The 14,801-nt window shown below is 45.0% G+C and overlaps 1 protein-coding gene across 8 annotated transcripts in view; it reads right to left on the reverse strand.

Annotated features, from left to right (window-relative positions):
• PROM1 (prominin 1) overlaps positions 1-14,801 on the reverse strand; it is a 243,472-nt gene that overhangs the window by 26,068 nt on the left and 202,603 nt on the right. For all 8 annotated transcript variants that reach the window (XM_081207634.1, XM_081207635.1, XM_081207638.1 and 5 more), the window contains 4 exons: positions 11,317-11,534; positions 9,509-9,583; positions 7,393-7,456; positions 357-516 (listed from right to left, as the gene is read on the reverse strand). In XM_081207634.1, the coding sequence (XP_081063760.1) occupies positions 357-516; positions 7,393-7,456; positions 9,509-9,583; positions 11,317-11,534 (517 nt within the window). The remainder of the gene's footprint in view (positions 1-356; positions 517-7,392; positions 7,457-9,508; positions 9,584-11,316; positions 11,535-14,801) is intronic.

Below are 14,801 nucleotides of genomic sequence, written 5' to 3' on the forward strand. Positions count from 1 at the left end.
AAAACATTGTATTTGCAGTGGTACAGCTGAGTTGTCAGTCACCTGTTTAGTATCAGTTTTACTGGTGTTAATCCCCAGTGCTCGCACTATGCATTTTTACCACTTACAAGGCTCACAGCTTCCCCCAAAGAATATTGGGAAGAAAAGTTTGTTAAGGGTGCTGAGAGTTGCTAGGAGACGCTGCACACAGATACAGTTTTCAGCACCTTTAACAAACTACAGCTCCCAGGATACTTTGAGAGAAGTCATGCCTGCTAAGTGGTAGAAGAGTGTTTTAATGTATGATGTGGATGTGAGCCGGCACACTCACTGCAGTGTGGCCCTTTGTGCATCAATATCCAGATAGTATTACGTACCTGTAGAAATCATACTGCTCCACCACTGGAAAATATTCTTGAGCATATGTCTCCCCCTGAGTAAGATATAGGGTGAAGTCTGCTATTATCTTGTGGATGGGAAGCATTTTAGTAAAGCTTGTGATATTTGAACCAACAGCTTCCAGTACATTTTTAATATCTGAAATAAACGAGTGTGTTTATGATGATTATTATAAGGCTACACAAGATAAAACGATTTGTCACATACTAAAAAAAAAGCTTGTTGGATTGCAGCTCTAGGCAACAGAATAAGGCATGAAGAGAAGCGTGAAACTGAAAAAAGCAAGCCACAAATACAATGTAAAATGGCGTTTTAATGTGCACTATCTCTCTCTCTCTCTCACACACACACAAAACATACATACAAATGTAGTGCTAAATGTAGCGCATGTTGATGCAAGCCACAGTTTCCTGCTTCTGTGTACTGAAACTGTGGTCTACTGGTAAACCTGTGTCTGGGATATTCCACTTCAGATTTTGCTGTGTGTGTGTGTGTGTGTGAATCTCCTGAAGTTGTACAGCCCAGACACAGATTTCTCACTTCAGTGAGACCAGACCAAAGAATAGAGTGTCTTCTCTAGGCAGTTTCAGTATTATAATCGCCAGGTTAAAAACTTGAAAGGTGTTATGTACTGAAGTTCTCACCCTGGGCCAGCAGGGGGATACTGTAGATAGTTCAGGTCCACATATGCAAATAAGGGATCGATAGTGACGTTCAGTGATTGGATAGTTACATAAAATGGTTACTGTTGCGTTCTAGTGGAGCTCTATATAAGCAGGCTGGCTGAACCCTTCAGTTCAGTTCTGGCCTGTGAATAAACAAGAGCTGTTTGAAGAATCGCTGCGTCGTCTGATATGTTCACCCACAACTTAACACTGGCGACGAGGATGGGGTGGATGGACAACAGAGCACAGCCAGATGCAGCCACCCTCTGAGCGGAGCTGAATCACTGAGCTGAAACACTGAGCGAAATCACTGAACGTCACGTTCGATTTCTTATTTGCATATGTGGATCTGAACTATCTACAGTATCCCCCTGCTGGCCCAGGGTGAGAACTTCAGTACATAACAAATCCCAATTTACCATAAGCCTCTTACTTTCTAGAGAGAAATCTCTATCTGGTCCACATTTCGGATATGCATGCAATCCTCACCCAATCTAGAATGTAATACATGAACTGGGTTGTACCATGTTTATTTGCACACAATCTCTGATTAAGCATCCAATAATAGTAATAAAAACAGTTAACGTATGCAAACACTGCATAGCCCAGTTTACCACTTTCTCAACCCAGCATTGGGTGGGACCACAAGACAGGGAGATTCACTGTGGGCTGAGAGTTGTGTCTGGAAGTAACAAGTAATCCGGACCCATAGAGTGAGCGCTGCATTAAGCCCCACCTCAGAAAACGGAAATAATGAACATTGGCTGCTTTTAAATTCCTAATGATTTCAATCAGTCTGTGCAACAAACATGATAAATTTCATCCCTAACGCCTACACAGTAGCAGCAGATATTTTTAAAGCTATCTAATGCCACTTTGTTGGAAAAACAATATCATGCAAAAGGAGTATAAGCACACTGTTTAAAGTTCCTATGATGGAAAGAATGGGCAACTGTGACTTTCAATATGCATTAAAAGGAATTTTGAATTTTAAAATCCAACCATTGTGTCAACATATGCCAAAATGAACCCCATTTCAAAAATTTAGTGTCTCTACATGAAATCTTAGAGTTCACATGCCCCCCAAATCGAGGTATATCTCTTTTCACTGAGATAACATGCCATAATCATTCTGTTTGAGAAGTAAAGTACTTGGAACTGCTCTCACTTATTTTATTCATCTGCACTGAATCCGCTGTAAGTGTGGGACACACAAGTGTGAAGACAGACAGACAGACATATTTAAGGGGATGTGTAGAAGATGAACAGCAGTGAATCAAAATCTATCTGTCTTCCAGTATTTTTATATAACACACGTGTGTGCGTGTGCACTTGTGCACATGCGTTCAATTCATCAGCTCTAATGAAAAACCAACGTGAATAACTGGGAAACTGCTTCAGGGACTGAGTTATATCAATATCAACTACAGTGAATGCCCAGGTTGCGAACGTGATCTGTGTGGGAGGCACGTTCGCAACCCGCAGCATTCACAACCTGCAGCATTGTGTCTGCGCATGCATGGGTCACGATTCTGCACATGCGCAAAGCACGATTTAGTGCTTCTGTGCATGCGCGAGCGCCGAAACCCAGAAGTAACCCGTTCTGGTATTTCCGGGTTCGGCACCGTGTGCAACCCGAAAACACACAACCTGAAGCGTCTGTAACCCGAGGTATGACTGTACAACTGGCTTCCCCCTTTTAAAAATAAACCACATGGAAAATGGCTCACAATGTATGTTAATCAGAAACGGCCGCTTACCCAGTAAATGGGTAGGTGGCAATTGCGACCTGGTGTGGCAGTTCCCCCTCCTCCCAAAGCCACGCCATATTTGCTCCTGGGCCGCCACAGTGCCTGCTGGGTTCCCGCCAAACCCAGTTTTGAAATTTCTGGCCAATCCATGGCGGCCTTGGTGGGACGGGCAAATCAGAGCACATTCACTCTGCTCCAGGAGTACAAAAAGGGGCTGGCGCTGCTCTCAGCTACACAGTCATCCCCAGCGTGTCACCCACCCAGCCCACACTCTAGTCTTATTTTCTTGCAGGCTAACCTTTGCTTTCCAGGCACTCATAGAATCATAGAATCATAGAGTTGGAAGAGACCACAAGGGCCATCGAGTCCAACCCCCTGCCAAGCAGGAAACACCATCAGAGCACTCCTGACATATGGTTGTCAAGCCTCTGCTTAAAGACCTCCAAAGGAGGAGACTCCACCACACTCCTTGGCAGCAAATTCCACTGTCGAACAGCTCTTACTGTCAGGAAGTTCTTCCTAATGTTTAGGTGGAATCTTCTTTCTTGTAGTTTGGATCCATTGCTCCGTGTCCGCTTCTCTGGAGCAGCAGAAAACAACCTTTTTCCCTCCTCTATGTGACATCCTTTTATATATTTGAACATGGCTATCATATCACCCCTTAACCTCCTCTTCTCCAGGCTAAACATGCCCAGCTCCCTTAGCCGTTCCTCATAAGGCATCGTTTCCAGGCCTTTGACCATTTTGGTTGCCCAAAAACCATAACACTCGGGCGTTGCTATGGTTGTACGATGGTTGCTGTCTTCAGAGCCAGGGAGGAATTTCCCCTGCTCTGTGGGTTTTGCCTTCCCCATAGCAATTGTCAGAACTTTGGTGCTTTAAACCTTGGGCAGAATCCTTTAGTCAAACATCTGAAGAAGGGGTGAAATGGTGACTCACCCACTTCCTGTGACGGTGATAACAGGGTACCCCGTTAGAGGGGTCATGAGGGTGGTCTCTGTCCACAAGCGCACGGCAGAGGGGCCACAGAGCTACCTTCAGCGATTTGGGAGGGACCAGCTGCATAAACCCGCACTTTGCGTTGGTCCCATCAACTGCTAACTGACCCTGTCATGCCTCAGACGCCCAGCAGAAGGCTGAGAGGGATACATGCCCAATGCCTCTTGCAGGGCGTTCCTACACCTGAATTCAATAAAGTTGTGGCCATTTTAATACCAGATATATGTTGTCGTGTCTTTTCCTTTCACTGCGAGGCCTGGCTTCTGGGGGAGGGGGTGCTGTGTCTGGGTTCGCAAGGAGTCAATTTCTATAATAATTATAATAATAATTTATTATTTATACCCCGCCCATCTGGCTGGGTTTCCCCAGCCACTCTGGGCGGCTTCCAACGAAAGATTAAAAATACATTAAAACATCAGACATTTAAAACTTCCCTAAACAGGGTTGCCTCTAGCTGTTTTCTAAATGTCAGATAGTTGTTTACTTCCTTGACATCTGGTGGGAGGGCGTTCCACAGGGCGGGCGCCACTACTGAGAAGGCCCTCTGCCTGGTTCCCTGAAACCTCACTTCTCGCAGTGAGGGAACCGCCAGAAGGCCCTCGGCGCTGGACCTCAGTGTCTGGGCTGAAGACGCTCCTTCAGGTATACTGGACCGAGGCAATTTAGGGCTTTAAAGGTCAGCACCAGCACTTTGAATTGTGCTCGGAAACGTACTGGGAGCCAATGTAGGCCTTTCTACCTCCAACGTTGTTCCCACCACTCTATACATGTCATGTCTGTCTTCACCCAGTGCTGAACAGTTTTGAGTCCCAATAATTTCAATGGGAAGAATGAAAAAATGGTGCTTCACAAGCTTAGTTTTGTTAGAATTCTGCCCTTTTCTTTTACTCCCCTTCTCAGGTACAGGAGCATGAAGATTATTAAAGCTTAATGCATATTAATAGTAACTGAGAAATAATGATCTTGCTTTGAAAGTCCCCCAGGTTGAAAAATTAAGGAGGAACATGACATTTTAGGGGGGGGGAAAGCTTGGCATTTCTTGATGAGTTACACAGTATGCCATATGAATATATACATACTGTGAATTGCTTTTTGCAAACTTACAAGGTACGGCTGGTTATATTGGTAGAACAGGTCCACAATGCAAGAATAAAAATTGAGAGAGGTTAATAAATATTTTCGCACTCTGGATACACCAACCCATGCCCATCTGGAAAACGCTAGCATGTTAGCTATTTTAATAGTGCTTGGGGGCTTAGTTCTGGAACATTTATGGGTTAGTGCAGAGCTTAACTCAAAAGGAAGAAACCTGCAATTATTAAGAGATAGTCTATATTTCTTCAGGTTTCATTTGTGACATGTATATCATTTCTAAATGTGCCTACTTGTAAACAGTGTTATGCCTATGGCGCCCATGTTCCTAAGCTATGAGCCCCCTCTTGCTAGAAATGGACAAACAGTCTTGCATTTGTGTCCTGAAAAACATTTGCCAACAGTTCAACTCTCAGAGAGTGCTAATGCCAGCCCTCTTTTGTGGGTGAGGCAGTCTCTCCTCTCCAGGTAAAGGTAAAGGGACCCCATACCATTAGATCCAGTTGGAAAAGGTTTTCGCCTGGAAAACCTTTTCAACATCCATGAACTTCTGAATGTTAGCATGGTAAGTTAATATCGGTTGTGAGAATAAGGTAAAGGTAAAGGCACCCCTGACCGTTAGGTCCAGTCGTGAACGACTCTGGGGTTGCAGTGCTCATCTCGCTTTATTGGCCGAGGGAGCCGGCGTACAGCTTCCGGGTCATGTGACCAGCATGACTAAGCCGCTTCTGGCAAACCAGAGCAGCGCACGGAAATGCCATTTACCTTCCCGCCAGGGCGGTACCTATTTATCTACTTGCACTTTGACATGCTTTCGCACTGCTAGGTTAGCAGGAGCTGGGACCGAGCAACAGGAGCTCACCCCGTGGCGGGGATTCAAACCTCCAACCTTCTGATCAGCAAGTCCCAGGCTCTGTGGTATAACCCACAGTGCCACCCGCGTCCCCTCTTCTCCAGAGCAAAGCAATAAAGAAGTCCCTATGCCTTGGGGAAGAGAAACAGAATAGCAGGTGCCAGAGAGGCTCCAACAAAGATTGGCATGTCCCCAGCAGGCTACCCATTTTGCACAGAGTGCCATTTTCCTCCTGGGGTTGCAGCCTTCCCATCTTCTCCAAAGTGAAGGCTGGGGTTCTTCCTTGGAGGAGAGGTAGCAGCCGCTAGACGGCATGGGGTGCAAGAAGAATTGAGGCAAGGAACCTCCTCGAGATGGGCTACGTCTGCCCATATTCCACTCCCAACAATTTGAGCACCTCCATGTTAAGAATGTCCAATTTCTCCTCCCATCTACATTCTTGGCTAGCTTGCGCTTTTTATTATGAAGGCTGACCTCTGGCCTCTGAACCACTATCTAGAGACCAGAATGGCCACTGAAAATTGAGAAAATTGCCACCCATGATTTAAGGGATCCTACACAAAGACTGAAGGGACGTGGGTGGCGCTGTGGGTTAAACCACAGAGCCTAGGACTTGCCAATCAGAAGGTTGGCGGTTCGAATCCCCGCAACGGGGTGAGCTCCCGTTGCTCGGTCCCAGCTCCTGCTAACCTAGCAGCGCGAAAGCACGTCAAAGTGCAAGTAGATAAATAGGTACCGCCCTGGCAGGAAGGTAAACGGCGTTTCCGTGCGCTGCTCTGGTTCGCCAGAAGCGGCTTAGTCATGCTGGCCACAAGACCCGGAAGCTGTACGCCGGCTCCCTCAGCCACTAAAGCAAGATGAGCGCTGCAACCCTAGAGTCGGTAATGACTGGACCTAATGGCCAGGGGTCCCTTTACCCTTTACCCTTACCTTGCACTAAGACTGAATGCTAGTGCTAAGGCATTGTGGTTTTTTGGTCTTATGTCAGTGTACAAAGATGGGGGGAGTGTACCTCACCACTGCCACACCACAGTAAGATCCTTATACTCTTCTTCCAACCTTCCCTCTCTCCCCTCCCACATTATTCATGTTCCTTCTGGTACTTAGCATCCTCCACAATTGCCTTCACCCAAAGAGCTCCTTGACCTCTCCCTACATTGTATGGACACAGTCAGCCCTCTTAAGCCACATTTTGGTGCCCCTTCCCTTCATCTTATCAACAAAGCCTCACTTGTGAGTAGATTAGACTATGAATTCCTCTCCTAGCTGGGAGAGTGTTTCAGGTCATGGCATTCCACTGCTCCTGGGTCACCTACTAAGAAGTCATGGTTGGATTACTGACTCCACCACCACCCACCCACCCATCTCTTCCTTCTTCTTTCCCTGGAATGAAGCCTTTGCCATAGCCTTGATGCAGTGAAGATCTCCCTCAACCCACTGCAATCAAGGAAATACTCTTCTTCAATAAAAAAAGTAGTCAATATTATGATTAAGCATTGCCCAAGGAGCAACCTATATTTTAATGGCTTCTCTTTAATAGTTCTGATTTAGATAAAAACCTCCCTAATTAAAAAATAGATGATACTAAAATGATAGCTCACGCCAATAATTTTAACCAATCCAGTTGGAGAACTAATCATCTCATCCTCCTTACCTGATAAAATGTTCCTTGTCTGATTGAGCACCAAATCAGGTGTGTCATTAAATGCTGCATAACCCTGGAATAAAAAAACGAGATGTCCAACAGTGTCTTGACAACAAAATATCAGTATGCTCATTTCTACCTTTAAAAGGGCCACATCCAAAAAGTTTGTATCACCACATTTTAAAGTTAGCTTTTTCACAAAGGAAGCTGGGCTAACCTGGAAGCTGGGTTTATTCTATCAGACTGTACCACAAGCTTTCATAGTGCTGATGCACACTCACTATATGTCTGGTTCATGCTACCAGTGACAGCCTTCCCATGGTGCTAGAGAGAACACCTCTCTCTCCTATCAGACACTTCAAACAATGTGGAGACCTCAGTTCTCACACAGATGCCTAATCACACAAATGACATGTGCATGCTTGCTCTCCCAGAACGTCTTCACAGTTGGGTGGGTGGTATCACATGAGTAGACATCATTATAGAATACTTGGCTTACGCATTCTTGGAGGTGTGTAGGGATAATGCTTCTTTGAAGAATCTATGAGCTTCATTGCCCTGAACTGCCTGTGTATTATATGGAATGCATATTTTTGCTTATGTGGATTATGGAAACGTACGTCAAGCTGGCATGCCTTGTTGCAACCCATGGGGGGATTTCAGAGATAACTTAGAGGCCTAGCAATTGCACTGACACTCTAAACATCAACAGAAAGGCATCCACAATTGTGTCTGCCCTGCCATTCACATCCCTTGTCTGCAGGTGGGAGATTTAAATAGGTCTGGCTCCAGGTCTGATGCTACAGTGAGGGGGCGGGCGGGGAATTGATCCCCTGCTAAATTTGCCTGTTTGCCCTCTGACGAAGAAATGACCAGTCCATAATTTTAATGGTAGGTTTATTGTAGCTGTGAGAGACAGAATAACAACAGGGAAAACCCCAGAAACCCAGAAGACAAAAGTCAGAGATTGATGTGCATTATAATGAGTGAAATAAGTACTTGATCCCTTTGCAAAAGATGACTTAGTACTTGGTGGCAAAACCCTTCTTGGCAATTACAGAGGTCAGACGTTTCTTGTAGGTGGCCACCAAGTCTGCACACATCTCAGGAGGTATTTTGTCCCACTCCTCTTTGCAGATCCTCTCCAAGTCAGTAAGATTTCAAGGCTGATGTGTAGCTACTCGAACCTTCAGCTCCCTCCACAGATTTTCGATGGGATTAAAGTATGGAGACTGGCTAGGCCACTCCAGGATCTTAATGTGCTTCTTCCTGAGCCACTCCTTTGTTGCCTTGGCCCTGTGTTTTGGGTCATTGTCATGCTGGAATACCCATCCTCGACCCATTTTCAATGCCCTGGCTGAGGGAAGGAGGTGCTCACCCAAGATTTGACGATACATGGTCCCATCCATCGTCCCTTCGATGTGGTGAAGGTGTCCTGTCCCCTTAGCAGAAAAACACCCCCAAAGCATAATATGTCCCCCTCCACGTTTGATGGTGGGGATGGTGTTCTTGGGGTTACAGGCAGCATTCCTCCTCCCCCAAACACGGCGAGTTGAGTTGATGCCAAAGAGATTGATTTTGGTCTCATCTGACCACAACACTTTCACCCAGTTCTCCTCTGGGTCATTCAGGTGTGCAGTGGCAAACTGCAGACGAGCCTATACATGTGCTGTCTTGAGCAAGGGGACCTCGCAGTCTCTCACAGGTACAATAAACCTACCATTAAAATTATGGTCATTTCTTCATCAGAGGGCAAATGGGCAAATTAAGCAGGGGATCAAATACTTTTCCCCCTCACTGTAAGTACCAGAGCAGGTAAAACAGCCCCAATGTAGTTTTATTTTTATTTTTATTTTTTTGTAAGCTGCCATGGGAGTCCTTCTGAATCAGCAGGTGGGATAGAAATTTAATAAATAAGGCATGCCTCCAATTTTACTTTAGGAAAGTGTAACATTGGCACAAAGGCTGTGCACCTCCACTTGTCTTATGTTCCTTGGTACACAAAGATACCCGGAGCATCTATTTGCTGACACCTTTTCTTAAGGTGCAAAATTCGACAGCTTCTTGAGCACCAGGTGTTACCTTGTAATTAGAGTAAATGGATTTATACCTTCTAGTAACATACCTTTTGAACCAGACTAGAGAGGTCTGTTTTAAGGACTTCATTGACTTTGGCAAGTTGAGCATTCACTCCCGGCAACTGAAGGGAAGAAGAGATTTTAAAGTTAGTTTTAGTCTGTGCATCATTTTTTTGTAAAGTCAAGTCTTCCTTTGTTCTTTGCATCATTTGTTCAGCTTCACTGTAATCCCCAATATCATCCTGTGGGCTTCCCTCTCCCGCAAAAAATGGTTAAATAATGGCAAACAACAACAGCCAACCTTCCCCTACAATATCCAGCCCTTGAAAAGCACTGGGCATGTTGTGTACTTGTCAGCTGCCCTGCATGTGCTGAGAATACATTCTAAAATATGATCCCAAGTCTGCTGCAACATAGAATCACAGAATTTTAGAGTTGAAAGGGACCGCGAGGAATCTTTTGCAGGAATCTTCTGCCCAATATGGGGTTCAAACCCACGACCCTGAGATCAAGAGACTTGTGCTCTACTGACTGAGCTATCCAGGAAGAAAGGCTCTTCAGCAGGCAAATCAATATGGAAGAGTTTTCTAAAGGGTGGAGTGTTTTTAAGGAGGTGCTATGCCTGCCAACCTAGCAGTTCGAAAGCACGTCAAAGTGCAAGTAGATAAATAGGTATCACTCTGGGGGGAAGGTAAACGGCGTTTCCGTGTGCTGCTCTGGTTTGCCAGAAGTGGCTCAGTCATGCTGGCCACATGACCCGGAAAAACTGTCTGTGGACAAACGCTGGCTCCCTCAGCCAGTAAAGTGAGATGAGCACCACAACCCCAGAGTCGTTCACAACTGGACTTAACGGTCAGAGCTCCTTTACCTTTTTTATGCTGGCCTAGGTCTCACTGACATGGTAAACCCATTTCTGGGGTGTACCACATCAGACTGCAAATAGGGGCTCACATGAGTTTTCCTGCACATAAAAAACATTCTCTGGTCAAGGAAAAACTTGCAAACCAGAGAGAAGGTTAGACGAGAACCACCCCTACTCATCAGCACCTTGCTTTCCACGTCCCAATGAGGATTTTTGTCTGGAAAGGTGCTTGGTCACATGGGGCCCTACCTTCAGTCTGAATAGACTGAGTGAACTGACCTGGACTCTGTAATCATCATCAGAAGCCCTTCTTCATGGAAGTCTCTCTCTTGCCCAATGCCTCCATTATACAGTGGTACCTCGCAAGACGAATGCCTCGCAAGACGAAAAACGCGCAAGACGAAAGAGTTTTTCGTTTTTTGAGTTGCTTCGCAAGACGAATTTCCCTATGGGCTTGCTTCGCAAGACGAAAAACAAAAACGTCTTGCAAGTTTGTTTCCTTTTTCTTAAAACCGTTAATACCCAGGGTGACTTCGAGGAGCAACTCATAGCACGTGGTGTGGTAGCCTTTCTGAGGTTTTTGAAGACTTTGGTGATTTTGAAGACTTTGGGAAACTGTGCTTCGCAAGATGAAAAAAATCGCAAGACGAAAAAAGTCACAGAACGAATTAATTTCGTCTTGCGAGGCATCACTGTACATCTTTAGGCACCAGGTGAAAATGTTTCTCCATAGCCTGGCCTTTGGCTGATTGACATTCTATGGCCTTTTAAATGTGTTTCTGGGAGGTGCGATTGTTTTGTTGTTGCTCCAATTTTTTACTAAGCATTTTGTGTTTATTTTTTTGTGTGTTTTTTTTGATGCCGAGAACTTCAGACAAAGGGTGATGTGCAAATTCATTCAGTCATTCAATGGCCAGAAAAAAGGCTGGCTTCCGAGTGAGAATTAGGCCGCTGAGAAGAACTGGTGGAATGCTGATGGAATATCGCCCTTACCTTGCTGAAGTTGGCATTGATGTTTAGCTGATCTAAGGAATTCCTGATGACGTTGCAGGTGGATGCTGCCTGGGCAGCTGTGCAAGCCGAATCCCCGAGTGTGTTGATCAGGTGCTCTTTAACATCTGTCAGGTTGGCATGCAGCTTCTCCGTGCCCTCCTGCAAGACCTCCACAGACACGCTCACGTTCTCCAGAGCCTCCTTTGTTTCTCGAATAGCTGCGATGATTGAATGCAAAACAAAACAAAACAAAAAAACACCCAAGAACTTTAGCCATATGGTAGGGTGGCCATACGTCCGGGAAAACCTGGACATGTCTTCTTTGGGGGGGGGCAACATTCCAATCCGGGTGGATTTGTACATTTTAAAGGAAATGTACAGGGTGTTTTTTTAATTTGGGGGGTGGGCTCAGGCTTGGGCAGCTTGGGCTGGGGCTTCTCTGCATGCTACAGCTGCTGCCAGCCCGAGCTGGGGAAAGAGGCACCCAGATGAAGAGGCTCCTCACACCTGCACATCTTTCCCCCCGACTCAGGCTGTCCTCTTTTTTGCTCTCCAAGATATGGCAACCCTACCACATGGCTTAGACACCAGCTTTGTGCATCATCTAGCTACACAGAAAGGACTACTGCCAGATCAAGGTACCAATACTACAATTAAGAGAACAACACAGTTCTGGAAGGAGAGCTTGAAATTCGCAAGCCACATTTGTTACCAAAGTCCTCTAATCGTGTTCTATTACTAGAGCCCCAGTTAGCACCAGTTTCTCCGGGATGGCCATTTACAAAGCGAGTAAGGGATGGTGGACTGCAGCCTCAAGACCCGCTCCTGAATTTGTCAGCTGGCAAGTAAACTTTCCCTGCAGTTTTCTGCTTCTTGGTTGCTTGCTAAGTGGGGCCAAGCAAGCTCTTTTCAAGGTCAGTGGAACAAGTTCAGGAGCCTCTAGATGCCAAACAAGCTGCAATATCTACTTCCACTGAAATAAACATATTATTACAAACTACGTTTATTGGAATCAGAAACATGAACAACCCCTTTATATCCATGTCTAATCCATAATTAACAACTGATCACATGAAACAATGGTTTGAAGTGTGTTTATAAACTGTGGTTGTGTTAACCAGCATTCTAGCCTCTCTGGCTGCAAAGTGACAGGCAAGTCTCACTTCCTTTGCATGCCCCCTGGGATTCATCCAAAAATAAATGGTTTCACTGGACATTTCACAATATTAATCAGGGTTAAAGCAGGAAGAAGCCACGATTGCCATCAACCATTGTTAAGTGTCAACTATTGTCTGCACCGGGGAAAACACGAAGAAGAGAAACAACATCCCCCCATTTTTTGTTACCCTAAAAATGTTTTTCCTCCCATTCCTGTTCATCCAATTTATTGCCAGCCAAAACCCAACTTGCCTACTGCAAGAGAAACAAAACCAGTGCCCTTGCCTGTGAACTCTAGCTAGCTTGCCATTACTCCCATTATTCATATACAGTCGTACCTTGGAAGCTGAACAGAATCCATTTTGGAAGTCCATTCGACTTCCAAAACATTCGGAAGCCAAAGCGTGGCTTCTGATTGGCTGCGGGAAGCTCCTGCAGCCAATTGGAAGAAACGGAAGCCCCGTCAGACGTTCAGCTTCCAAAAATAGTTCGCAAAGTGGAACACTTCTGGGGTTGTGGCGTTCAAGAGCCAAAATGTTCGAGAACTAAGCTGTTCAAAAACCAAGGTACGACTGTATCTGTACAACATAACTTTCCAAACTTTTCACATTAATGGCATGCATCATTTTGCGACACAGTAATGCAGTTTTACCAGCAAATCAGAGGTTAAACTAACCTCTTTCCAGTGTCGCAACACACAGTTTGGAAAGCTCTGGTGTACAAGTTATTACCCACAGACTACAAGTCCTATAGCTTCAATCCACAGCCTGCTTACTCCAGATCAGAGTTATTTCCCAGAGTATATTAGCTACAGTTTGCAGCTGATAACTGGTTAGCCTTTGCTTTTGGGATCTCTCTTATGGAGCCAAAACAATAAAGGGTTGAACAAAAAAGAAAGATGACAACGAAACAAACTGCACAAGGGGGATTAAGGAAGGAAGACATTTAACACGAGTCATTTGTGATATTTTACCTTTAATGGCCCTTTCCACTTTGACTTCAAGACAAACAGAGAAATAAAGCAAAGAGCGGAGGATGAGAAAAGGTTTTGGTGAGGTATGCAAACACAGTTGCCAACACACAGCAAAATAATAATAATCATAGAGAGAAAGAGATGCCTCTCCATTGACACAAAACCATTTAAGGTATCTTGTACCAGGACATTACCTCCATACAGAATAGAGTCTAATTACAGCCTTGATCCAGTATACCTGAAGGAGCGTCTCCACCCTCAGCGTTCTGCCCGGACACTGAGGTCCAACGCCGAGGGCCTTCTGGCGGTTCCCTCACTGCAAGAAGCCAAGTTACAGAGAACCAGGCAGAGGGCCTTCTCGGTAGTGGCACCCGCCCTGTGGAACACCCTCCCACCAGATGTCAAAGAGAAAAACAACTACCAGACTTTTAGAAGAAATCTGAAGGCAGCCCTGTTTAGGGAAGCTTTTAATATCTGAAGGAGTATTGTATTTTAATATTTTGTTGGAAGCCACCCAGAGTGGCTGGGGAAACCCAGGCAGATGGGCGGGGTATAAATAATAAATATCATTATTATTATTATTATTATTATTATTATTATTATTATTATTATTATTATTATTACTACTACTACAGACCATGTCTGGAACTATGTTTTTGGCAGAAGAACCAGGTCTCGGAACATAAGCCTCCAAACACCTTGAAAGCGTATTGTCCAAAACCATTTTGAAGTCTGTATTGTGATATGACGATGTGGGAAAAACTGTGAAGCCAGCCAATGCCTCTTCATAGCTCCATCCTTATTTCAGACATTGTGATATATCAATATATGGCAATGTTTAGCTGGTGATAAATGGCAATGTTGAAAACCAGATATCGCCCAGCCCTAACTTTTCCTCCACCTACCCCAAAACTGCCATTAGTGTTATTGTTATTTGAATTTATATACCACCCTAAACCCAGAGGTTTCAGAACGGTTTACCCAATGCTTTTTTCTGGGGGGGGGAGACGCAGGGGTATGCGTACCTCTAAACATTTTGTGAATCTCTGTACTTTTGTCCATTTACTGTATATACTTTTCCAGATTTGAACTATAAAATGGTGATTTTCTTGAGTCAAAATGAGAGTACCCCTAAACATTTTTTTTGGGGGGGGGGAAAGCACTGGGTTTAACCCAGGGGTCAGCAACCTTTTTTATCCGTGGGCTGGTCTACATCCCTCAGACCATGTGGTGGGCTGGACTACCGTATTTTTTGCTCTATAAGACGCACCAGACCACAAGACGCACCTAGTTTTTGGAGGAGGAAAACAAGAAAAAAAATATTCTGAATCTCAGAAGACAGAACAGCAAGAGG

The sequence above is a fragment of the Podarcis bocagei genome (assembly GCF_964188305.1).
Source record: "Podarcis bocagei genome assembly, chromosome: 9".
Taxonomy (NCBI): Eukaryota; Metazoa; Chordata; class Lepidosauria; order Squamata; family Lacertidae; genus Podarcis; species Podarcis bocagei.